At 54.2% G+C, this 23,051-nt stretch overlaps 2 protein-coding genes across 3 annotated transcripts; one reads left to right on the forward strand and one right to left on the reverse strand.

The window, feature by feature from the left end:
- Window positions 1–1,000: 1,000 nt before the first annotated feature.
- Window positions 1,001–4,450, reverse strand: SIGMAR1 (sigma non-opioid intracellular receptor 1). Of its 2 annotated transcripts, XM_036403911.2 has the most exons (4): window positions 4,266–4,450; window positions 3,319–3,519; window positions 2,719–2,811; window positions 1,001–2,441 (listed from the first exon to the last, which is right to left on the reverse strand). In XM_036403911.2, the coding sequence occupies exons 1-4, from the start codon at window positions 4,414–4,416 to the stop codon at window positions 2,215–2,217; spliced, it is 672 nt and encodes a 223-aa protein (XP_036259804.1). In that variant the 5' UTR covers window positions 4,417–4,450; the 3' UTR covers window positions 1,001–2,214. The 2 variants fall into 2 exon arrangements, with proteins under 2 accessions (XP_036259804.1, XP_036259805.1); XM_036403912.1 differs by lacking the exon at window positions 4,266–4,450 and having other exon boundaries at window positions 3,366–3,417.
- Window positions 4,451–4,565: 115 nt separating this feature from the next.
- On the forward strand, window positions 4,566–9,768 carry GALT (galactose-1-phosphate uridylyltransferase). Its single transcript, XM_036403209.1, has 12 exons — window positions 4,566–4,630; window positions 4,910–5,079; window positions 5,156–5,231; window positions 5,363–5,411; window positions 5,649–5,778; window positions 6,059–6,115; window positions 6,415–6,537; window positions 7,383–7,515; window positions 7,948–8,031; window positions 8,740–8,894; window positions 8,992–9,084; window positions 9,595–9,768. Exons 1-11 carry the CDS (start codon window positions 4,576–4,578, stop codon window positions 9,052–9,054), a joined length of 1,095 nt encoding a protein of 364 aa, XP_036259102.1. The 5' UTR covers window positions 4,566–4,575; the 3' UTR covers window positions 9,055–9,084; window positions 9,595–9,768.
- Window positions 9,769–23,051: the final 13,283 nt, after the last annotated feature.

The raw sequence follows: 23,051 nt of genomic DNA on the forward strand, positions 1-23,051 counted from the left end.
CCTTCGCTGTAAGTGGAGCGGTATTGATACGAGCTGCTGAGTTAGCGCCTTGCCGCGCGGGCCAGCTCGGGTGGGACTGCTCGTGTGCCCCAACAGGGCCCTGCCAAACCCCGGGGAACAGCCTGGTGGGGGCCAGAGAGGCCTGGTAGCCACAGGAACACACGTATGTCTACACACAGAGCCTGCCCATGCGTGCACACACACACACAAACGCAGCCCGCCTGTCCATGAGCACACAGGGCTGCACACCTGCTGCCATGTGCACTGCAGGCTGTGCACACGCACAGGTGTAACACACGTGTGCCACCGGCATGGGCACGCACACACAGAGGAGCACAACTCTTCTGGCTACACCCACGCACACACATGTCCTACCCACATGTGCCCCAGCACTCACACACCTGCAGTTGCTCTGTACGGACAGATGCCTGTTTATAAATGTGATGCCATTTTTAAATGTGTGCCAGCCCCACCTGAAAACTGTTCTACCTATATGCACACACAATCTGTGAACACACACATGCGTGATGTGTCTTGACAGCATACGTGTGCACCCCTGTGTGTGTGTGTGTGTGTGTGTGTGTGTGTGTGTGTGTGTGTGCAAACCTCTCAAAACCACCCGCTGTGCATGGGTCCAACCATTCTCAGGGGGCCACACTCAGCACTGCCACTCAGCACTATCCCTCAAAAGGATGGAGCTCCCTGAGCTCCGGGATTGCCTATGGAAGCAGGGACCTGGCACCAGCCCAGGCCTTTGGTCACCAGTGACTGCAGTGGCGAGAGGAGTAACAGCACCATCTTCTGCCAATCCCGGGAGCTGAGGCAGGGCTGATCCTGCCCAGTGACATATTCCCAGCTCCCAGGACCTTGAGTGGGGTGATAACAGCTTCCCCGGGGACACCCAGCTGTCAGCAGTACTGCTGTGGAGGCTGCAGCTGGCCTGCAGCTGCCCTGCTGCAACTGTGCCAGGGCTCAGCAGAGACTCACCCAGAAACCCAAGTATGTGGGATGAACAACTTTATTACTGCTATCTCTTTTCAGGTAGCAAATTAAGAACTAGCCCATGTGTAGGGCTGCTGGTCAGCAGAACAGGGACAGTCCGGGGAGCAGGAGAATCAACATGCTACAGGCCTAGGTGGCCAGGAACACACTCATGTGTTTGGCAGCAGAATGGAGGTGAAAGCCCTCCACCAAGCAGTGAGCTCACACGGATCTGACCACAGGGGTGCAAGCAGGGTGCACATCTGGGTTTGGCTGGAGGATTACAGCACTCTCTTGGCAGCCGGGATCCCATGCCGGGAGCCGAGCAGAGTGGCTGTCCCCAGGGGGTCTCACAGCCAGGGGAAGCGTTTTGAGGGGTGAGATCCCATCCTGAGCTAGTACAGACATTTGGGCACTCGAGGACACTAGGTGCGTGCATAGCCGAGAGGCCACGCAGAACGGGGTCTCCATTAAGGCGACAGACGGTGGGTTTCCCCCTTGGGGGGCACTGCCTGGAGAGCACTGTGGGCAAGTGACCCTCTTCCAGCCCCAGCCACCCCTAAGGGCAGGTGACACACAGGGGAGCAGGGGGCCCTCCAGCAGAGAAGCCGGGCATCCCCCCACTGCTGGGGGTCTCAGCGCAGATCCTGCCCTGTGCCAGGGTGACACTGTGTGCTGCCAACCCTCATCAGCAGGGATGGAGCCATGGGAGATGCTGCCAGCTGGACACAGCACTTTGCGCTGCCCGCAGTCCGGCAGGCTGCCAGAGACAGGGGGGACTCACTGGCCGACCTCTGCAATGGGTGCTCTGGTCTACCCTGTGCACCCTGCCCCGAGGGCAGCATTGTTCCCCTGATGTCTCAGGAGCTGAGGAAATCTTTTGGGGCCCGGGGACAGCCAGCTCCAGCTTCTCTCCCGCTGCATGCTGAGGGCACGCAGGGGTGTTTGTACACTGCAAGGCCACTCCAGCCCCGAGGGATGGAAAAGCAGGACGTGACTCCGATAGAAAGGAGGGACAGGCAGGTAGTAAAGAGAACTGACGTTCTGTGTTGCTGTGACTGCCAAGGTCCCTCTGTCCTGGCACCCTGCTAGCCTGTGGGGAAAGGACAGAACAATTTGGGGAAGGCACAGGGGGGATCTCCTGCTGCCTCTGCTAGAACCTGGGGAGGAAGAGAGAACGGCTGGGAGGAAAGGAGCCAACTGGGCTCAGCAGGGTGCCCTGGTGAGATGGGCTCAGCACCCAAAGGTGCTGAAGAAGGCATTTGCTTCCAGGAGCAGCCCCTTTGCGTAGACACGCAGGGTGTAGAAGAGGGTGACGAAGTCCTGAGTGCTGAAGAGGGTGTCAGCCAGGGCGAAGGCGAGTGTGGAGGGGATGAAGCCCCGGCCGTACTCCACCATCCAGGTGCCTGCACTCCACTGCACTGACGTGGCCTCTCCTGCCTGGTGCACGATGGTGTCGCCTGCCAAAACACACAACCAGCACAGCTCCCAGGTGCTGCCCCACATCACACCCAAATGGGAGACATGGGATTAGGGCCTGCAGGGTTGAGCCTTCCAACCCCACCCAAGCCTTGCTCCTTTTTCTCTTACTGCCACCCACGGAGATGCTGGGACGTGCTATTGGGGACCCAAACTGCTCTACCCTGAGCTCTTGGCTTCTGTCAGCTCTATGACAGCAAGCGGCTGTGCCCCAAAGACATGGATGCAGCCCACAGGTCACCATAGTGCTGCACTTACCTGGATAGTAGATCTCACTTCTGGTGGTCCCCTCCTTCCATTGCCGGAATGTCCCCGAGATGACAGTGTCAGAAATATCTGCCCAGTAGCGACCTGTGGGAGGACAGACAACACTGCCTCAGTGTCTCCCTGCCAGGGACAGCACAGGAGCCCAGGTCTGAATAGTGGAGCATAAGGGTCAGCATGGCAACCCCACTGCCTCAATACACCAAGAAGTGCCAATAGCTCTGGTACCCTCACTGTCTGTATGAAGAGCCATATACCACCAGCCAGGGCTGCTCAGTATCCTTAAGCCCCATTATTTCAAACTTCTTTGGCATTTGCTGCCTCCTGAAGCACTGGGAGATGAGATGTCTGCTGTCGCCTGCCAGCTGGATGCAGAGAGTCCTGGCCACACAGCATGTGGCACGGGCAAATGCTGCAGGACACCATGAGGGCTGGTCCCCTTGCAGGGAGGGTTTGGCCAGCATCATTCACCCCATACAAGTAGTGAAGCAGTGGGCTCCCTGAGCTGGGCACATCATGGCCAGCTGCACCTGAAGAATGGAGTAGAAATAGCTTGGAGAACTCCCCTACCAGCAGCCTGGTCCTCCTGCTCACCTGAGTGTCCCCCGGTGTCGACAGCTGTCCCGAAGAGCAGCACATACTCGGTGAGCGAGGCATGGAGCAGGCACATGGAGCCCATCCACCCACCCGCATTCACAAACACCCACTGCAGGTCCTCGTCTGGCAGGATGTGGCCTGGGTGCTTCTTTCGCAGCTCCACAATGATCTTGGAGAAAGCCAGCTCATGGTCCAGCCCTGCAGCACCCACGGTCACTGTAAGTCCCTGGCACAGAAAAAGCTCAGCCAACCAACCCCCCGAATCCCCTGCATAGCCACAGGGTTTCAGTGCACCCTTGGAGAGGTCTGCCTAGGGAAGATATCTCCTCTCTCCAGCCCTCAGCTCCCGCTGACCCAGCTCCACCGCCTGCCTGGATGGTGATGGAGGATAAGCAGCGCCGAGTGCTCCAGTCCTACAGCCCATCCCAGGTGCTGGGCAATATGGGAGATCTAAATAACGTGACAGTGCCCCTGTCCTGGTGAAATGCAGCCCTGACCAAACTCCCTGTGCCCTATGGGGACAGCCCTCTTCTGAAGCTCCGGGCCTGACCCACCTGGGGCTTCAGCCCCAATCAGGTTGGATGATGCCGCTACCCTGGTCCCCTTTGCTCCAATCCCATTTTCCACCCCGCTTTCCCCGCGTTCCCTGTTGCTATTCCCCGGTACCGCTCCCTTCCCTCTCCCAGTCTCCCTGCCCAGGTCCAGCTCCCTGCCTCTCCCTGACCCTAGCCCCATTCCCTCCATGATCCCGGCCCCCCTGTACCGAATTCTCCTCGGTCCTTCGTCCCCGCTACGCCTCCCCCCTCCAGCCCAGGCCGCCGCTCCCCGCTACGTCCCCGGCTCCTCTCTCCATCCCCAACCCCTTGCCTGTCCCCATCCCCACCGCCATCCCTCCTCGGCCCCGCTCCCCGCCGCCCCTCCGCGTCCCCACGCGCGGCGCGTACCCGCGTGGTGCCGGGCGAGCTGTGCGATCTCGGCGGAGCTGAACTCGTACCGCTTGGCCGCCAGCCACCCGCGCAGCCCCTGCAGCACCAGCGCCAGCGCGCCCAGCGCCAGCCCGGCCCGCAGCGCCCGCCGCCCCCACACTGCGCCCATGCCGCGCTCCGCCGCCCCCGGCACCGGGAGCGGGACCCGGGCCGGGACCGCCCCCGCCGCGGCCACGCCACGCACGGCCCGGGCGGCTGCGCCGGCGCGGTGGGGCGGGGCGGGAGCCTGAGGGGGCCGAGCCCGCCGAGTTTCCGGGAGTGGGGAGGCATGGAGCCATCGCTGGCAGGGGCGGTGGAGGCGGGCGAGCGCTTCCGCGCCAGCGGTACGGATGGGGTTGCCTTCCTCCGTCCTTCCCCTCAGACCCCCAGCGGGGCCCAGCACGACCCCGGGAAGCAGGAGCTGCGGAGACCTTCCCTGCCCAGAGCCGCGGGGCTCCCGGGCTGGGAGGAAGGGGTGAAGCTGAGGGAGGGGTGAAGCTGAGGGAGGGCGTCAAGTGGCGTGTATAAGGCAGAACGTCTTGCTTGCCCCGTGAGGGGGCCTGGCGGGTGGGGTGCGTGTACCCCCATTGCAGGGGGTCTGCCACTGCTCTCCCTGCCCACAGAGCACCAGCACGTTCGGTACAACCCGCTGCGGGACGACTGGGTGCTGGTATCGGCCCACCGGGTAAAGCGCCCTTGGCAGGGTCAGCTTGAGAAGCCGCCCCCCGAGGATGTGCCCCGCTGGGACCCCAAGAACCCCCTCTGCCCTGGGGCCACCCGGGCCAACGGCGAGGTACCACCAGGGGCACAGGGACCCGGGCTGCCCCTGCCACCCCCTCCTGCCTTCATGCCATCTCTCACCCCGGCAGGTGAACCCCAAGTACGAGGGTACTTTTGTCTTCCCAAATGACTTCCCTGCACTGCAGCCCGATGCTCCAGAGCCTGGTAACTCTGGGGAGCAGAGCAGGCTGCTGGGGACCCCCCCGACTTGGGACCTAGGGCTGCTGCAAGGCGGCCTGGAGAGGCTTGGGTTCTGCCTCAGTGCCTTCTCCCTGTCCCCCTCTGTCCTTCCCCAGGTGACAATGATCACCCCTTGTTTCGAGCTGCCTCAGCCCGGGGTGTGTGGTAAGTACCTACACGGCTCCAGCGGGTTTGGGACACAATTTGTCAAAAACCTGTGGAATGGTGCTGGGCTGGGTCTGTTCCCCTCATCCAGTGCCTGTACTGTATGCACCTCCTCAGTTTTGGGGTCATTCTGGGGGTTTTGGCCCTGTCCCTTGTCCCACATCCCACTGCACCCAGCAAAGCTGTGGGGGTCTCTGGAGACACCTGCAGTCACAGCTAAGCGTGTTTCCCCTACAGCAAGGTGATGTGTTTCCACCCCTGGTCGGACCTGACGCTGCCCCTCATGTCCCTGCCAGAGATCCGGGCTGTCATCGATGCGTGGGCAGAGCTGGCGACGGAGCTGGGTGCTTCCTACCCCTGGGTGCAGGTGTGGGGCTGCCGGGGGCTGCTCTTTTGTGGGTGAAGGTGGGAGGCCAGCACTGGGTACTCTGGCAGTACTTGGGGTTGGGAGCATCCTAGTTGGGTGTGGGTCTCTTGCTTTGTGTCCTTTGTGCCCTTTGAGCCCTGCTGAGCTTTTCCACACCCTTGGGTGTGAGGCTCTGTCCTCCTGCAGGTTGCTTCCCTGCTGTGCTGGGGACACCACGACAGCCTGCAGCGGGGGCCCTGTGGCTGGGGCCTGCTGGCTGTACCTCTTCCTCTTCTCACAGATCTTCGAGAACAAGGGAGCCGTGATGGGCTGCTCCAACCCGCACCCCCACTGCCAGGTGAGGCTGTCCCACCTCTGACCTGGCTAAACTACAAGTCCCTGTGGTGACCCTACAACAAACCCTGAGGGCAGATGTGAACGGCAGTCGCTCTGCCCTGGTCCCGAAGCTTTTTACAGTGAGGATACCCCTGTGTCTGTCCTGTCACCCTCCCTCTGGGGACTGTCCCCTGTGGCTGTCACGTGCCAGACTCTCCACCTGGTGGCAGTAGGGACCTCCAGATGAGCAGCATGACTGGGGATACCCCTGCAAATGAGGAGTAGGAGCACCTCAGTCCTGTGCCCCAATGTCTCTCCCAGGTGTGGGCCAGCAGCTTCCTTCCAAACGAGGCGAGCCTGGAGGACCGGAGCCAGCGCCAGCATCTGAGCCAGCACGGCGTGCCCATGCTGCTGGAGTATGCTGAGCAGGAGGCTTGCCGAAAGGTGAAGGCATGGATGTTGTCTGTATCCCCTCCCTGGGAGCTGTCTGTGTGCTGGGCTGGGCTCCCCAGCCCTCAGGAGATGGACCCTAGGAGTGCCCTAGGGGGGTGGGACTTTGTGTGTCCCCATCAAGCACCGCGTGTAACACCCCCCAGGCTGGGGACAGAGTGGCTGGACAGTGGCCAGGCAGAAGGGGATGTGGGGGTGCTGGTTGGCAGCTGACTAAACATGAGCCTGCAGTGTGCCCAGGTGGCCAAGAAGGCCAATGGCTCCTGGCCCATATCAGGAATAGTGTGGCCAGCAGGACAAGGGAAGCCATTCTTTCCCTGTACTTGGCACTGGTGAGGCTCCACCTTAAATGCTGTGTCTAGTTCTTCGTCCCCAGTTTAGGAAGGATGTTTTGATGCTCAAATTCATCTGGTCAAAGGCGGCAAGGCTGGTGAGAGATCTGGAACAGAAGCCCTATGAAGAAGCTGAGGGAGCTGGGTGTTTAACTTGGAATAAAAGGAGGCTTAGGGGAGACCTTATCACTCTCTGCTACTCCCTGAAAGGAGGTTTTAGTCAGTGGAAGTTGGTCTCTTCTGCCAGGCAAGCAGTGACAGGACAAGATGACACAGTCTTAATCTGTGCCAGGGAAGTTTAGGCTAGACATTAGGAAGAAATTCTTCACTGAAAGAGTGATTGGGTGTTGGAATGGGCTGCCCAGGGAGGTGGTGGAGTCAAAAAGACTGGGTGTGGCATTCTGGGCTATGGTTTAATTGATAAGGTGGTGTTAGATCATAGGTTGGACTTGGTGATCCCAGAAGTCTTTTCCAACCTGGCTGATTCTGTGATTCTGTGCCCTGCAGGAACGGCTGGTGGTGGATAATGCAGACTGGCTGGTCGTGGTGCCATACTGGGCCACCTGGCCCTACGAGACCCTGCTGCTGCCCCGCCGCCATGTCTGTCGCCTCCAGGACCTCAGTGACAGTGAGAGGGACAGTGAGTGGCCCTGAGCTTTGTTGTACCCCATCTCACATCCTTTGGGCTTGACCTTTGTTATGAGGCAGCCGTGCTGGTGCTGGAGGGCTTGTGTCCTTGGGATGGGAGCTGCCGAGCATAGCTGGGGAGGGGAATGGCACCTCTGTTATGTTAGGATAAGAACTAGTTGTTAGGATAAGAACTAGCACTTCTCGTGGCACTTGTGTCTTTTTGGGGTGGTGAAGCACGTGGTGCTCCCTGTTTTGGTGGGAGGCTTCTCCTGCTGCATTGCTCTGGCTCCCTGTGTGAGTGGGGAGGGGTGAGAATTCCCAAGTGCATCCCTCCTGCCTGTCCCTGATGTCCACCCAGGGACAGGTGCTGCGGGTGACCCCACTGCACACCTGGCAAGCTGCTGGCCTGCTCGGGGTGTGAATCACTGTCACTTTCCTGCAGGCCTGGCCTCCATCATGCAGAGGCTGCTCATCAAGTATGACAACCTCTTCGAAGTCTCCTTCCCCTACTCCATGGGCTGGCATGGTGAGTGGCGTGGCTCTGCAATCCTCTCATCCACATCCCTGTCTCCTCCCTGTGGTCATGTGGTGCCTCTACCTCTCAGAACCTCTGCTGGTCAGAGTGACCCCAAGATGTGTTAGAAAGTCTCTTTTCCCAGCCAGGCAGTCAAAGAAGGAGTCAGAACTCTTCAGTTCTCGGTCGCAAAGTTGTTTATTGTTTCTTGTCTATAAAATTCTTTCTCTGGCCTGCCAAGGTCCGCTCAGCAAGACAGTCAGAGGCACTCTGCCTCCCCCGGGGTGGTGTTATCTTTTTATACTAAAAACCACGTGTACAATATTTACAATTACTTTCCAATACCTATCACCTGTGTTAGACAGTGAGCTTCTACTCTAAACCAATCTAAAAGTGCCAACATCACAGCAGAAGATGGAGACCAAGAAGAAAAAGGAGAAAGGCTGGACACACCCAGATTCCTCCATCTTGCCCCCTGAACTTCCATTCTAAAAACCCCAAAAAATCTATTTTTCACCCTGTGACAAACTGATTATTATTCTACTTACACTTTTGTGGCTTGCAGATCCTCCTATAAAGTTGTTAACTTTTTCCATCAATCATAATCAAGGTCACAGGCGTCTTGGGCTCTCTGAGGGGTCTCTGAGCCCCCTAGCAGGGGTCCTGGCAATCCAGGGCAGCCAGAGGGATGTCCTGAATTCCGACATCTACCCCCTGCAGGAGCCCCCACAGGCTCCTACCTGGAGGAGGATTGCAGGCACTGGCAGCTCCATGCCCACTACTACCCCCCTCTGCTGCGCTCCGCCACCGTCCGCAAGTTCATGGTGGGGTACGAGATGCTGGCCCAGGCGCAGAGGGACCTCACCCCGGAGCAGGTGAGTGCAGCTCAGGGGGATTGGGGCACCCAGGGGGCTGTTTGCCAGGACTGTTCTGCAAGCAGCCCCTGGCTGTCTCTTGTGCTGTGCCCTGCAGGCAGCCGAGCGCCTGAGGAGCCTCCCCGAGGTGCACTACAAGAAGAGGGCTGAGGAGGTGTGATGGGAGCAGCAGAACATCCAGTCCTTGGATGTGAGTGTGAGAGGGGGTCTTATTGCTTCCCACCACTACCTGAAAGGAGGTCATAGCCATGTGGGGGTTGGTCTTTTCTCCCAGATAACTAATGATAGGACAAGAGGGAGCAGCCTGAAGTTGTGCTAGGGGAGGTTTAGATTGGATGTTGGGGAATATTTCTTCACCGAAAGGGTGGTCAGACATGGGAACAGGCTGCCCACAGAAGTGGTGGAATCACTGTTGTCTGGGAGTATTAAAAAAAACCAAACGTGTAAATGTGGCACTTAGGGATGTGGTTTAGTGGTGGGCTTCACAGTGCTGCACTAAGAGTAGAGGTTTCAGATTTTATCATTTGGTGTGCTCAGTGAGGCCACGAGTCAGCTGGGAGTGGTGACAACCGAAGTCTGGGAATTCATGTTGGTTGTGAGCCCTCTGAACTCCCAGATTCTGTCATGGCTTGGCTGGTTTTTGGGACTGGTTTTGCCTGTTTGGGGACTCAGGGTCTAATCCTGTGGCATCCTTGTGTAGGTGGTGTTTCTTGTCTCTTTCACCATCCCAGGCTCTGTCTCTGCCCCCATGCTCCTTCCACCACTAAAGGACTTACCCTCCTTACCAGTCCAGTCTCACTGGTGGGGCTGGAATTTCTTCTGCCCCGTGGAGGGGCACAACCCCCCTGGACAATAAAACCTGGAAGCAAAGTAACTCTGCCTGTGCTTTCATGGCTCTCAGTCCTAGGTGGGAGGTTTGGGGTCTCTGGTGAAGACCCCAGCTGCTGGTGGGGGGCAACACGGGGCTCAGGGGTTGTGCTGGCAGCCCAATACTTGTTGCTTGTGTCCCTGCCTCTGTGCTGCCTCCTCTTCCTCCCTGGGGGGAGCTCTGAGTCTGTCTCTGAGCGCTGCAGGCTTGTGGAGGAGTGGGAAACAGAGGAAGAATGGATGCAGCCCAAGGCCTAGCTAGCTGCTGGGAGAGGGCTGAGCCCTGGCAGACTTGCTGCACGGAGGCTGCTGGCTGAGATGCTCAGCCCTGGAGCTGTTCCTCCTCATCCTCTCTGGCTGGGACTGCTGGGTGGCAGCCCTCATGCTGCCTGCTGCAGGTACAGGGGCTGCTGGGATGCAGCCAGGGGATAGTTCATCACTCACCTGGGGGCTGCCAGGGAGCCCAGCTCTCTTCCTGGTACTGCTCCCCCCTTCACTGTGCCCACCCATGGGGTGGGATAGTGGCAGCCTGGACACTGGGCCGAGCTGGGGGATATTCTATTCACCTCTCTCTTTGCTCCTTTCCCTTTCCCTCCAGGAAGGCCCTGGGATTCTGCAGGGGTAGGTGATAGACAGTGATGCCACCACAGCTGATGTGGGGGGATGCCAAGCACTATGAACCCTCACACCTTCACAAATAGTTTTTATTTGTCACTAATGATCCATTCTCACAGCTCTCTAATAAGACCCCTTTCCTTGTCCAGTCTGTGAGTGTGCTCCTGGGGTCTAGAAATACCTCGCAAGGAGAGAAATGTTCTCCTCCTGCCTCCAAGACAACAGTCCATGGGGAGGGCCGTGTTCCCTGTGCCCCATCCATGTGTTGCTCCCCATGGGGCTAGGACAGATGGAAGGGCCTCCTGCCTGTGTGATGCTGGACGCCCTCCTACATGCTGGTCCTATCTTTGTGTCAGATTGCCTCATCCCAGAGCCCACAAATGCCCTCACCTGACCTCAGCAGTGCCCAGGTGCTCCGGGGCTATGGGGAGGAGCTGGTGGCTGACCCTTGAGCTTGGAGCTGTCGTTGTACACAGCATCCTTCACCAGGGCATCAGGGCTGCCCAGCTGGGAGTCTGGCCTCTTGCAAAACTGATTTCTCCCCTCCTGGGACAAACAGAGTCCGTTTTTTCTCCACCACCATCCCGACCATGAGCCTTTTCCATTGCAACAAGTGCCTCTGCTCCAACTTCCCAACTTCCCCTCTTATTCTCCAGGGTCCTGGGGAAGTGGCAACAAATTGCCTTAAGTGTGGCAATCCAGCTCGGGGTAATTAGCCGCTGAACCGGTTGTAACGAAGCTAGTCATCTCCCGGCACGGGCAGTTAGCTGTGATTTAATGGCCCGGCGGCTCCCAGCCCCGGGCTGCCGCGCCTCGGCCCGCGGCCGTAAATGAAACTCGCAGTTAAGTCAAGCAGTATTAAACTTTACAGTCGCCGTCTCTGAAAACGAGACTCTCTCCAATAAATCAGGGCAAGTGGGATTGTAAATATCGAGGCAGGATCCATATTGCTTAATTAAACAGCACCTAATGAACAGCCTGTTTGTTGTGTTGTGATTTAGGATGGAGGCTGGGGAGGCAGTGTGTGCTCAGGGGGGCTGGTGCCCGTGCCACGGTGCCCTCTGCTGCAGGTACCAGCTGCTCAAGTTTATCTGCTGCTAAAAAATCTCAGAGGTGGCCTGAGAATTAGTTTGGGTTTTTTTTTAGTTAAAACGAAATCCCCCCCTCTGAAATCTGAAACAGGCTGAAAGCAGCAGTTAGAGGAGGAAGAGGAGGGGCTACACCCAGGTGTGAGAGCTTGACCCTGGTTATGCTGAGCTCCCCACTTGCTCACAACAGCTCCAACCTCCTCATGCCCTCATACTTTTGGCTTGTGCACGGGGGTGTGTAAGTCTGGAAGGGAGCAATGAACCTTTCTGGTGGCACAGGGAAGCATCAGGGTGGTGCAAATGGAGCTGCTGGGGATGCAAAGGCACTGCAATTCATAGGAACTATCGCTGGTGTGCTGTAAAGCCCCAGGCCTTTTATATTTTGGTAGTTGCAGTCCACTTGTAATTAAAAAGTGATTTATTGCAGGAGATTAAAAAAGTCCAGCTGGTGAGGGATGAGGGAGTGGAGGGCCTGCGGGGTACCCAGCTGTTGTTCTTGACCCAGGAGCATCAAAGGGGAGCTGAGGCCCATTGGGATTCCCCATAAGGACATTCCCTGATGCTGGTTCATTTCTCCAGGGGAGCTGTTGGAAATCCTGGGAGAAGTATCTCTGTGGCTGGGTCATCCTTGTCCTGAGTCTCCATCTCTCAGCATGAGGGCAGAAATGTCCTCTGCAATCACTGCCCTGAGCTGCTCTGAAAGGATGAACAGGGCAGGTGGTGGGGAGAGTGAGAGGAACTCAAGCATGGAATTAATGGGTTAAAAATCCTCTGGGGTCCCATAGGGGTATTTGCACCCTCTGTGGTGCACTAATGGGTCTGTGAGGGATTAGGAAAGGGACAGAATGCTGCTGTGCCAGGCTGGCACAAGCTGTGCTCTGCCAGGAGCAAGGAATACACCCAGTGTGGGATCCAGATATACAGAGGTGCTTGACGGGGTGTGGCCAGGAATTTATTTTCATTTTTGTCCCATTTTCTGATGTCACTGAAAGAAATTGGTCAATCTGCCAAGGGATGTGGCTTTCCCAAAGCTCCTGGAGCTTTGTCTCTACTGAAATGAGCCAATGTCCTTGCCCAGGTTGTAGCAGTGGCTGTGTCCCACATTGTTCAAGTTTGGGAGACCCAGAGCACCCCCAGCTCTGACACTGACTCCGTCTGTGGCCATGGTTGAGCCCTGGGGTGCCATTCTGGGAGGCACCTGGTGGACAGACACCATTTGGCACGAGCACTTCATGGTGGAGGGCAACTGCTGGGGGCAGGTTCATGCCCTTTGGTTGAGTGTCCATGTCCTTGGCACCTGCCAGAGACTGCAGAGCTGCAGACAAGCTGCAGATCCTGAGTCCTACCCACCCCTCCATCTCTTCCCCCTGCCTTCCAGTGCAGGTGAGACAATAAAATGTTGAGCAAAGGAAGGTAATCTGTGACCAGTGTGTTTTAATCAGAAGGAAAGGTTACGAGTTGAGGCCTGCTGGCTCCTGCCATGCTGCAGTTTTACTGTCCTTCCTGATACCAGGTTAATGGCTGTCATTTCATTCCAGTTTTACTATTGGATTTGCCCTTATTGTTGAGTTTCTTCTTGTCTGCTCCTGCCTGCAACCCCACTTCCAGAAGAACTTGAGTTGCAAGGATTCCTGCTGTCACTGACTGGGGGTTTTGGCAATGGAATTAGAAGAAATTAGTAAAATTTTAGGGAGGAAGAGAGGAAGGATGAAGGGAAGAAATGGAGGAAAAGAGAGAGAAAGGAAGGAGAGGAGGGTGGGAAACAGGGAGGGAGAGAAAGCTAAATCCCTCACATTTCCATTTAAAAGATATCATCAGGCACTTACCATGAAAACAATTAATAATTTTAAGCAGATGCTAAACACTCTGGTGCCCTGAAGCAGGCAGGCTCCGTGCAGTGGGGAGATTTTGTGTGCCAGGAGAATGCAAATCAAAACCCAGACCCCCTTTAGATCTTGTCTTAGCTGGCCATGCAAGAGCAGCTGGGGCAGCAAAGAGCACTCACTTTGTCCTGGGCCACGTGGTGCACCTTCCCTGGGTTTGGCAGCTTCCTTGGCAGGAGTTCAGACTAGCAGGAAATAATTTTGGAGGTGTTTTGCCCCTGTTTCAGACAGCTGACAGTTTTCCTCTGCTGATGGTCCCTGAGTCCTTCCTGGAAGCCATTTTTAGAGCCCTTGGGCACCATGAGTTGTGGGATGGCTGTTGGTCCCAGGTGGACACAGTGGGATGTCTGGATGCTGCCTAGCAAGCTCTGCATGGACTTCAGGATGGCAGCCCCAAGGCTGGAATTTAGTTGGTTAATCATCTGATAATACAGGTAATTTAATACTGTCACATTACAACATCCATGTGGTCAGTAAGCACTGGCCCCCCAAATTTCCTGCATGCCTGGTGTTGGGGAGGTACCTTGGGGCTTCAGCTCTTGGCAGTGGAGTCCTGTCATTGCATGAGGTTTGAGCCTTTCCCATCCTGGGGCCCCATCCCAGAATCAGCAGCCTCTGTTTGGAGCAAGAGAAACACCAGGAGCATCCAGCATTCCAGCGGGATTCAACCCAAACAAAACTGTCTGGGGACAGAGGGGAGCAGGTGTGGGTGGGAGAGCAGGGGACTGCTCTGGGATAGGGGCAGCCAAAGGGAAGGTGATCTTTGCAAAAGGGAGTTATCCACCAGCAGTGCAGCTACTGGAAGAAGGCTGGAGCCCTTGCAGCACCCAGGATCTGGCATGGCTGGGATTGGGCACCCACTGCTGCTGGAGCCAGCTGTGAAAGCTCACAGACATCTGTGCCTGCCCTGTGGGGAGGGATCTGTCTTCATCCTGATGTTCCAGAGAAGAAATCTCTATATATTTGCTAATTATCATGAGTGATACTGAAAAGTCTGCTACAAAGCCCCAGGAGCAGCAAGACATTGCAATGCCAGGATGGATCTGAGGTGGAAAATCATCCCCTGGGGTGTGCCTGGGCATGAGGTGACTCCTGCCAGAAGCAGAGCCCTTGGGAGAGAAGAGGAAGTGGAGAGATAATAATTAGATGCTAATAAGTGAGTAATTAATCCTTGGTGCCCCTGGGGCTCCCTTGCCCAGCTCCAAGCCAAACCACCTGCTTCAACGTACCTAAGGTGGTTTGAGCCCCACAGGATATGGCTGGAGCAGGGATGAACCAGCTGCTGCCCCCCACACATAGTGACAGGCTCAATCTCACAAAATAGCCTCATAAATTGCCCTCGTGAAACAAAGCTCGACAAATAAAAGCTGAAAGTCCATTTGCAGCCTGTTAGCTTTTAGTGTTTAATCCCTCACTTATTTTGCCTGCATTTATCTCAATATCAGGGCAGGTCCTCCACTCCTTCATGCCTTTGTGCTTGGGCAGGGAGACAGGACTCCTGGGTGCCTGTGTTGTCCCTGTGGAAAAGGCACTGCCCCCCCTCTTGTGCCTCAGTTTCCCCATGGCTCAAACAGGATCAATTGCACAGAGGCCAGACCCCATCGGCTGACCAGGCAGTGGGAGCCCCTGTGACAGCCCTGCAGGGGCTTTTGTAGGATCCTTGGGACATCCTCAGTGTGACACCCTTGAGTTCCTCTGGCTTGGATGGCTCTGTCCCATCTGGCACAGATTTGAGGAAAAAGGTTTCCCATTCCTGGGACTGGCTGCTGCCCCAAAACAGCGCTGTGCAACAAACCCCTGGGTTAGCACACCCGGACTGCTGGCTCAATATTTAATTTCAGACAATAAAAATACCTAGTTTTAATTTAATTTTTTAAATCAAATTCTTAATTCTCACATGGGAAAGAAACAGAGTGAGAGCGAAGCTAGGATGGGTCCCCAGGATGCCAGCTTGCTTTTTAACCCTTCCCATCCTGCTTTCAAATTCCTCTTGGGATCAGAGATGCTCAAAAAGTATCTGTCTGGTTCCAGCTGCTTCCAATGTGCTTCAGTAGCAGCAGGACCCTGCTCCATCACAGCCCGTCAGGTCACTTCAGAAGTAGCAGATCCATTGGCACAGGAGAAAAGGAATGACCCCCAGCCTCTGCTGGGGTCTGAAATTCCCTCCGCCCTGGAAAGGACTAGCCGACACATCAGGAACTCAGAATGATTATGATAAAACCTGTGGGACACCAAGGGCATCACTATGATTTGTGCTGTCTAAATGTTAATCAGAATAATAATGCCTATTGAGACAGCTGTTTTAAAAGGCTGTGATGTTGGAGTAAAAATTCCAATAAAACTCTATTAGCCCTTCCTCGTTACACTAATGGTGCCTGCTGCTAAAAGCCCCCTGCTATAGACACCCGTATTAATGGGCTTATTACAGGAAATAAAATCTGAGGCTGAACATTACAGAGAAGCCTGATTAATTCAGCAAGGTAATCTTTTTTTTCTTCCCCCTCCTCTCTGCCTGTTCTTATTCTCCCCCTCTTTATTTAATGAATGTACTTCTTGAACTGCCAACTTTTGAGCTTTTCATGGAGTTTGGGGATGATTTTAAACTGATCTTGTTCACAAAGAGATGAATCTTTCAGCTGGCACCTGGTGCAAATGGGGGGGAAGGCTTGTCAGACATCTCCATCAAACCAGGGGAGAGGAAAAGCAGCCAGGCTAGAAGTGAAGAGGTTAGAGAGGGGGGAACAATGGATGTCCCAGGGATATGCACCTGCAGTAGTGGCTTGTGGGCTGGAACAGCCCATTGCTTGTCACCAGGCAGGTGCATGTGACATTGGCCAAGGTGAAGCTGCTGGGGGTAAGCAACATCTGCCCTCAGATTCTGCTTCACATCCTTTCTTGTCCTGGTTTATCCTCTTTTACCGTCACCTCTGTCCCTGGAAGAAGGTTTGCTGGGGTGTCCCGTTTGCAGGTGCCATCCCAAAGCCCACTGGCTTCACCGGGCGAGGCTGGCACCCTGGGCTCATGCTGAGAGGCAGAAACACTCTGACAGACACACCACTATTCATCCAGGCTATAAATAACTCCCATAAAAATCCTCTTCTTAGCCTTTTGTGTTCAGCCAAACCCTGCCAATGGGAAAGGAGACGGCATCTATTTTATGGGCGGCTGGAAGCCGGCTTTGCATTTTTCTGGCTCACGTAATCCCACAGGTACCCTCTCTTCTTTTCTTTTTTAACAGACTTTTGATTCACATTCCTCTCAGCCAAGTTTAAGTATGGCTTCGCTTCCTGCTGCCCAGGGAGGGGAAGGGAAGAGGGCAGCCCTGCTGGTGTGTGCAAGGACAGGGAACGTGGGACAAGAAGGAGGGAGGGAAAGGAGAGAAAAAGAGGGAAGGAGGAAAGTGAGAAGGAGAGAAAGCGGGAAGGAGCAGACAGGCTGTAAAGAAAGAAGAGGAAGAGGCAAAGGAAAAAAAGGAAGGAAAGTGGAACCCAGGTGTGTGCCCATCCTGGGAAGCCCAGAAGGGTCTCCAGGTCCCACATAATGACTGTGTTTATAATTAACCACAGCAAGAAGCTGTGAACACTGTGAGCTTTTGGAGTAGTCTGGACATACTGGGTGATGGGCTATCAAAGTCTGGAATTCCTTGATCCTAATTCCACACGGGTATGTTGCAGTCATGCACAGGGCCAACATGCTACAGGCAGTTAATGATTTAATGATAATGTAGGGAAGTTGAATTGCACTGGGAAGGAGAAGATGGTGGGATTGCACAGACCCTGTCAAGCAATCCTTAGGGGTCTACAGGTGGGGCTGGAGTTGAGGTTTCCCTCTGGGGATCTGTGACCACCTTACCTTGGGAAATGTGGTGGTCTTGGTTTGGGGATGGCTGGAGGATTTTTTCCTGTGTTCATCATGCCTGTGTCCATCCTGCTGTCAAGGCAAACACCCCATTAACAGCAGGGGTCTCTTCTGCCCTATACAATAACACAGCCAATGCTCCCTTACTTACATGTCTACCCTAAAAAAGAATGCCTTCCATGTCATTAGTCCCTCAGATCTTGATAGAGGGCTTCTTGCTGTGATCTCCTCACCACCACACCCTTGTCAGTGCCATCTGGAAGTGCAGGTGAGGATCAGCATGGGAAACCCTGTGATGAGGGAGAACACTCTAGGGAGTGGGAAGAGGGGACAAAAGCCCCCAGAAGGAAGGGAAAGAAAAAAAAAAGATGAAATCAATTTAGTTACAATAAAGCCTCTTACTGTATTAACTGCTAATCCACAAATACACAAACACACAGAGGGAGTCCTTGGAATAAAGGCATTTAATTAGGCTATTTGCTTGAAGCTGGCTCTGAAAGGTCTGGCATGATGGAGGAACAGGCACAGTGGGAACCTTGTGGGATACACTTGTCAGGACCACTGGTGACCTTCCCCTTTGGTTCCAGGCCATGGAGCAGTGCTGTCCCCTCCATGGGGATGTGGCCCACCCTCCAACCATATCTGGATCTCTCTGGACATCCCTTTGCTGGCTGGGGAGAATGTCTCCCGGCCCCCCATGGATGCTGGGGAGCTGACTTTTCATGATGTTTCCCATCCAGCTGGGGTGTGAACTGTTGGCATCATGGGGCCATTTGCTTTTTCCTCCTCTCCTTTTCCTTGAAGGGAGGAGGCCACAGTCAGGGGGGTTATAACTCTTCTCTCCTTTCATTTGATCTGCCAGAGGGCTCAGCAGGGGGAAGACCCTGTCTCGGCAGGCTGCCCATGAGATAAAAGGCAGAGAGGGCCAAGCCAAGACATTTTTTCCACTGTTCCCCCCACCCCTTCGCCCCTTCCTCCATCCCCCCGGTTTTCTTGGCAAAGGACGAAACAGGGAAATGAGTGTACTCCTTTCAAAGCCCTTCCTCTTTCAATATTGAACTGGGCCTGGATTCCCTTCTGGATGCCTGATTGCTGGCATTCCCACTCCCCATGCAGCCTAAACTGTAACAGCTGAGGGCTGGGGATGCTGTTGGGGCACTGTAAGCACGTGTGGGGAGGCTGTAAGGGAAGCACCAGCCTCCTGCTTCCCATTCCAGTACTGGGGCTGTGCTGCATCCCACAGACACCTGGCCCCTTGGGGTCCCTCAGCCCCATTGCCATTTTTGCCCCCGGAACTGTGCTGCTCTGGGGTGTCACGAGGTGTGGGGTCTCTGCTCCTGGCAACCTTGTGGATTGGAAGATGTTTGGCTGTGTCACCGTGCCCTGCAAAGCTTTTGCTAGTGTGGGTCATGGGAACCAGCTGCACTGTCCTGGGATTCTTGTTAAGGCTTGGGAATGCTGTCCTGCCCCGAACTGGGATGAAAGCCACACCAGGGAACCTGGCAGAATGCAGCCCAACTCCCACTTGCTGCATTGGACTCAGTGGAGTGTTTCATTTTAACTTTTTCCAGAGGTTTTCTTTTGATTTCACCCTTTTCTATTTGATTTTTTTTTGAAGGAGGATAATGATCTTGCATTTCCAAATGAAATCATTTGGCACCTGAGTGGGGTGAGGGAGAAAATATTTATTTTTCATTTAAAGCTGTTGAAACAGGATAGCTGAAATGTTACATGTCTTTTTTTTTTTTTCCCAGAAGGTTTTTGGAAAGAGAAATTTGTTTGAAGTGACCTTTTCTTAGGAAGTGTTTTGATGAACTGGCATTTTCTGGATGAAAAAGCATTTCTGCCCAAAGTGCCTGGCCCTTCCCAAAAGAAAGGGCAGGAGCAGAGGGGCCATGTGAGCTGCAGAAGGACAGGGTTGGTTTTGGGATTTCTCCAGTGTTCTGGGGAGGATGCTTGGACTGGTGTGGCAAATTTGGTGCCAGAACCTGGGGCATAAAGACTGAGGTGGTGGGGGTAGCTGTGGTGTTGTGGTTCTCTGGGGCTGCTGGTGAGAAGAGTCCAGTGGTGCAAGGCAGCAAGGAAGGGGAACTTAGATGGGACAGCCCAGACCTCCAGCACAGCAAACTCCCCAGTTTGTCCTTATCACCCCTTTAGCATCTCTTGTGCCTTTATCATGCTCTGTGTAACTTCCTGAGGAAGGAGGGCAGCCCACTGGTGAGGCCTTAGTATAAACCTTCAATTAGCAACCACTTCTAGTTATGTTTCGAGGCAGGAGGATTTGGATTTGTGAGGGCACAGCAGGGATGGGGATCTGCTGGGTGTGATCCACAGTTCTCTTCCTGGAAGAGTCTCCCTTGGCAGGTTCCCCAGACCCAGATCCTGGCAATGCACATTCCCTGGGGCTGGAGAAACACAGCGTGCCTCTGTGCTGGCACGGTCCTGCCTTACATCCAGGGTTGCAAAAGCAGAGCAGGGTTGCATGAGCTGGACATCCCACGGGGCAGCACCCAGATACTCTGCAGAGCTGCTGCCCCCAACCAGGGACCCACATGGTCAGTGCAGCCCACTCCCAGGAGGGCTACGTCTCCTCTCCTGCATTCCATGTGCATGTGAGAGGGATGGCAGTTGGGGATGCCCCAGGAGACACTCTCTTGGAGGCTGTTTCCCTCCTTTAATCCCATTTGGCTGTCCTCATTTGCTGCTTTCCTGCACATCTCGTGCGGTATGTCGATTCGCTGTCGCTCTGGTTTATTAATCAGAGTGTCAGGCAGGGGCAGATCAAATGGCTTACAAGAGCCTAAGTACGTTACAGCAATGCTATTATCTCTCTCCACTAAAATTTGTAATCTCCATGAAAAATTAGAGCAAGCTGCTCTGACAAGCCCCATTCTCCATATGCCCCACGAGCAGGACCCTAATTATTTTACCTTTTTTTAACTCTTTATTAATCCCATCCTCCACCAGCTGCCTGTTATTTTGCCTGTGATTCGTGCATTGACAAAAGAGATTGGCTTCACAAATGCTTTTAAACCCCTGGTGCTCACAGACTGCCAATGTGAGACTGCTCTACTTGCATTGAGATCCCTGCCAGAGAGGCAAGCAGCTGCTTTTGTGGAGTCCCTCATACCTTTTGGGGTGACCTTGCCTGTGGGGTGGCAGTGTCTGAGGCTCCTTCCTGAGGTACCCAGCAGGTGGTGGTGATGTATAAGTAATTCCTCACAGTGTTTTCCTATCGGAGGATTTTAATGTTTTATTCAGGTTCAGGTTGATGTTATCCATCTCTTGGGCTTACAGTGGGGCGTCACCACATCATGAGACTTTCTTTTCATATTTGCCAGGGGGGACACAGTCAGGATTTGGTTCTTGTTCCCCTTTTTGTGCTCTCCGGACTGCGTCATGTGCAGTCTTTCATGTGGATGGAAAACAAGCAAAACCTCTTATCACTCCTGCAAGTCTAGTTGACACAGTCTTTCCACTCTTTGACTGCATTTAATATCTTTTATTTCACATCTTTCAGCACTTTACATTAGAACCAATATAATATCTGTAACAATTTGAAGGGATGGTGTCTGGAGGGAGAGAACTGATCAGCCTGGGATAGGGATGATGCTGTGGGTGTACCTGGGCAGAGAGAAACATTGATGGGCTGGGAAGGTGGGGTGCTCTTGTCCACTCTCTGGGGGTGAGAAGCAGTGCCATGGTTGTCACTCAGTCCCTTCCTGGTGGCTGTTGGGACAGCTGTTGTCCTCTGGGGAAGGCACTGGGACAGATCCTGGAAAAACTCACATGTTCTCCCAAGAGATGCAACCAAGCTGAATCAGAGGAACGTGCTGGGGCTGGAAGTGGAGAATTCAGGAATATGCCTGTCAAAATCTTTGGCCAGGGGAGGGGCAGAGGGGAGCTGAGGGTGTGCAGATTGGTTGTGCTGGGCTGCAGCCTGTCTGGGTATCAGTGAAGGGCTGGGGCTGCAAGGGCTGGGCCCAGCTTGGCACTGCTGGGTTTGCAGCCCCATTTAATCCCAGGGATGCTCAGTCTGCCAGATGAACCCCATGGGCATCAGTACAGAACAGCCAAGGGGCACAGTGCTCCATCTCGCTGCCCTTCTGCATGGAAATACCCACAGGTACTGAGGGAATTTTTAATTCTAGGAGCCACCTACTTTCCTGGAGAGGCCAGATATGTTCTCAGATTCTCCACCTTGAATGTCTGACCCCAATGCCACTGCTTTGCGTGGGAAGTAACTGGTTCCTCTCTGCTTTTTACTCTCTGCCACATTTATGTCCAGGTGTTTAACTCCAATCTTGGATCAATTTAAACTTATCCATTTTTTCTATGACCAAGGGCCTCTGAGATGGTGAAAAATTGACATGGTGTAATAGCAGAGAAATGGCTTTGGATCTGCAGCCAATCTCTCCTGCAGCGTAGAAATGAAGCCCTCCAAACACTACAGAACATCTGAGCAAATTCAATAGTTTCTCATTTTTATATAGGTGTATATATGTGTGTGTATGTACATGTGCATAGCTCCATAATACTCGTATTAATATTCTCCACCCATTTCATTGCAGCATCTGGCCATCAGAAATGCAGCTCCTAATGCCGTGGGCTAATGGGATATGTTTTTATTTGTCCTTGTTATAAAATAGGTACCTCCATATTAACTTTGCAGGGCATTATATTGATGTAGGGCAGTAAACTTTATGGCAGATTTCACAACCCTGTTAAGTGCATCATCTTAGGCTGTAATATCTATCTGGGAAGACAAGTGAAACCCTTGCCAGCAATACATGCCTGGGAAGGTGGTGTGCAGCTGGGGAAGGAGAGGAGAAGTGGTGCTGATACCTGCAGGATCCTGGGGTGTGCAGAAATCTCTCCAGATGCTGGGAAAGGGGTTTGCTCACTGTTTTTTGGCTGCTCACAAAGTCTCTGTGATCAGTGTCCGTGCCAGCAGCGATTGCATCCCTGGGGGTTCTGGCTGGCTGCTCCAGAGGCTGTTTGCTCTCCTGCCCCTCCACCCTTCACATCCCCAGTAAATCTGACGCTATGCACACTGTGGCCGCTGGTCACAGATAACTGCTTAGCTTAAATCCTGCTTGAATTCCCTTGGCTTATCTGCTAAATGGGATCTCGGTTATAAATAGAGTCCTGCAGACATGAAGGTCTATTTGGGCAGGGGCTTGTTTGGCAAGGAGTTTTACACAAGTTTGAGCAAATTGCTGGGGAAAAGCTGAGAGATAATAACAAGGAAAATGATATTAAACTGGCTCCTCTGCCTCCTCCTTATCCCTTAGCTGTTAGCAACTCACCAGGAGAGTACAGCTCTCAAGCAGACAAAGCGTTGCAGGTCTCCAAACTCCAGTCCAGCAACTGCAGCTGTGAAATGCTGTCTCAAAGCCAGGAAAAGGAGAGAAAGTCATCCTCACATGTGCCCCCACGGCTGCCCTCAGAGAGGAATGGGTATGTGCAGGGTGAAGATGAGCTCTGTGGCCATTGAGGCACAGAAGCTGCAGGGATGCTGGCCCTCCTTCCCCAGCTCCTGATGGCTGGCTGCCATCACTGTCAGCTAATTGGGATGCTGATAATTATTAGTGTTTCATGATTTAATTTTCTCCTCATTACAGTCTCTGCCTCAGCCTTACTGGTGCTGAGCAGATCCCTACAGAAGACCGCAGGAGGTGGTGGGGGTGATCCCCACCTTGCAGGACACTGGTGAAACCAGATCAGATGCAAACTGTGCCCAGGGGGAACCAGGTCAAAACCCCATAGCTTTGGGACACAGTGAAAACCAGGCTGGGCAGTGGGGCAGCAAGACTGGGCCTGCAACAAGTCAGAAGAATCCTAAT

Source organism: Molothrus ater, chromosome Z, assembly GCF_012460135.2.
Source record: "Molothrus ater isolate BHLD 08-10-18 breed brown headed cowbird chromosome Z, BPBGC_Mater_1.1, whole genome shotgun sequence".
Lineage (NCBI taxonomy): Eukaryota > Metazoa > Chordata > Aves > Passeriformes > Icteridae > Molothrus > Molothrus ater.

Bases quoted from the DNA above. Each gene is read 5' to 3' on its own strand.
- GALT (XM_036403209.1), top strand. From the start codon at position 4,576: ATGGAGCCATCGCTGGCAGGGGCGGTGGAGGCGGGCGAGCGCTTCCGC. The intron at 5,080-5,155 runs GTACCACCAGGG...TCACCCCGGCAG, and splicing joins CCACCCGGGCCAACGGCGAG to GTGAACCCCAAGTACGAGGG. The intron at 7,516-7,947 runs GTGAGTGGCCCT...ACTTTCCTGCAG, and splicing joins CAGTGACAGTGAGAGGGACA to GCCTGGCCTCCATCATGCAG.
- SIGMAR1 (XM_036403911.2), bottom strand. From the start codon at position 4,416: ATGGGCGCAGTGTGGGGGCGGCGGGCGCTGCGGGCCGGGCTGGCGCTG. The intron at 3,520-4,265 runs GTACGCGCCGCG...TGGGTGCTGCAG, and splicing joins GCTCGCCCGGCACCACGCGG to GGCTGGACCATGAGCTGGCT. The intron at 2,442-2,718 runs GTAAGTGCAGCA...GTGTTTTGGCAG, and splicing joins AAGTGAGATCTACTATCCAG to GCGACACCATCGTGCACCAG.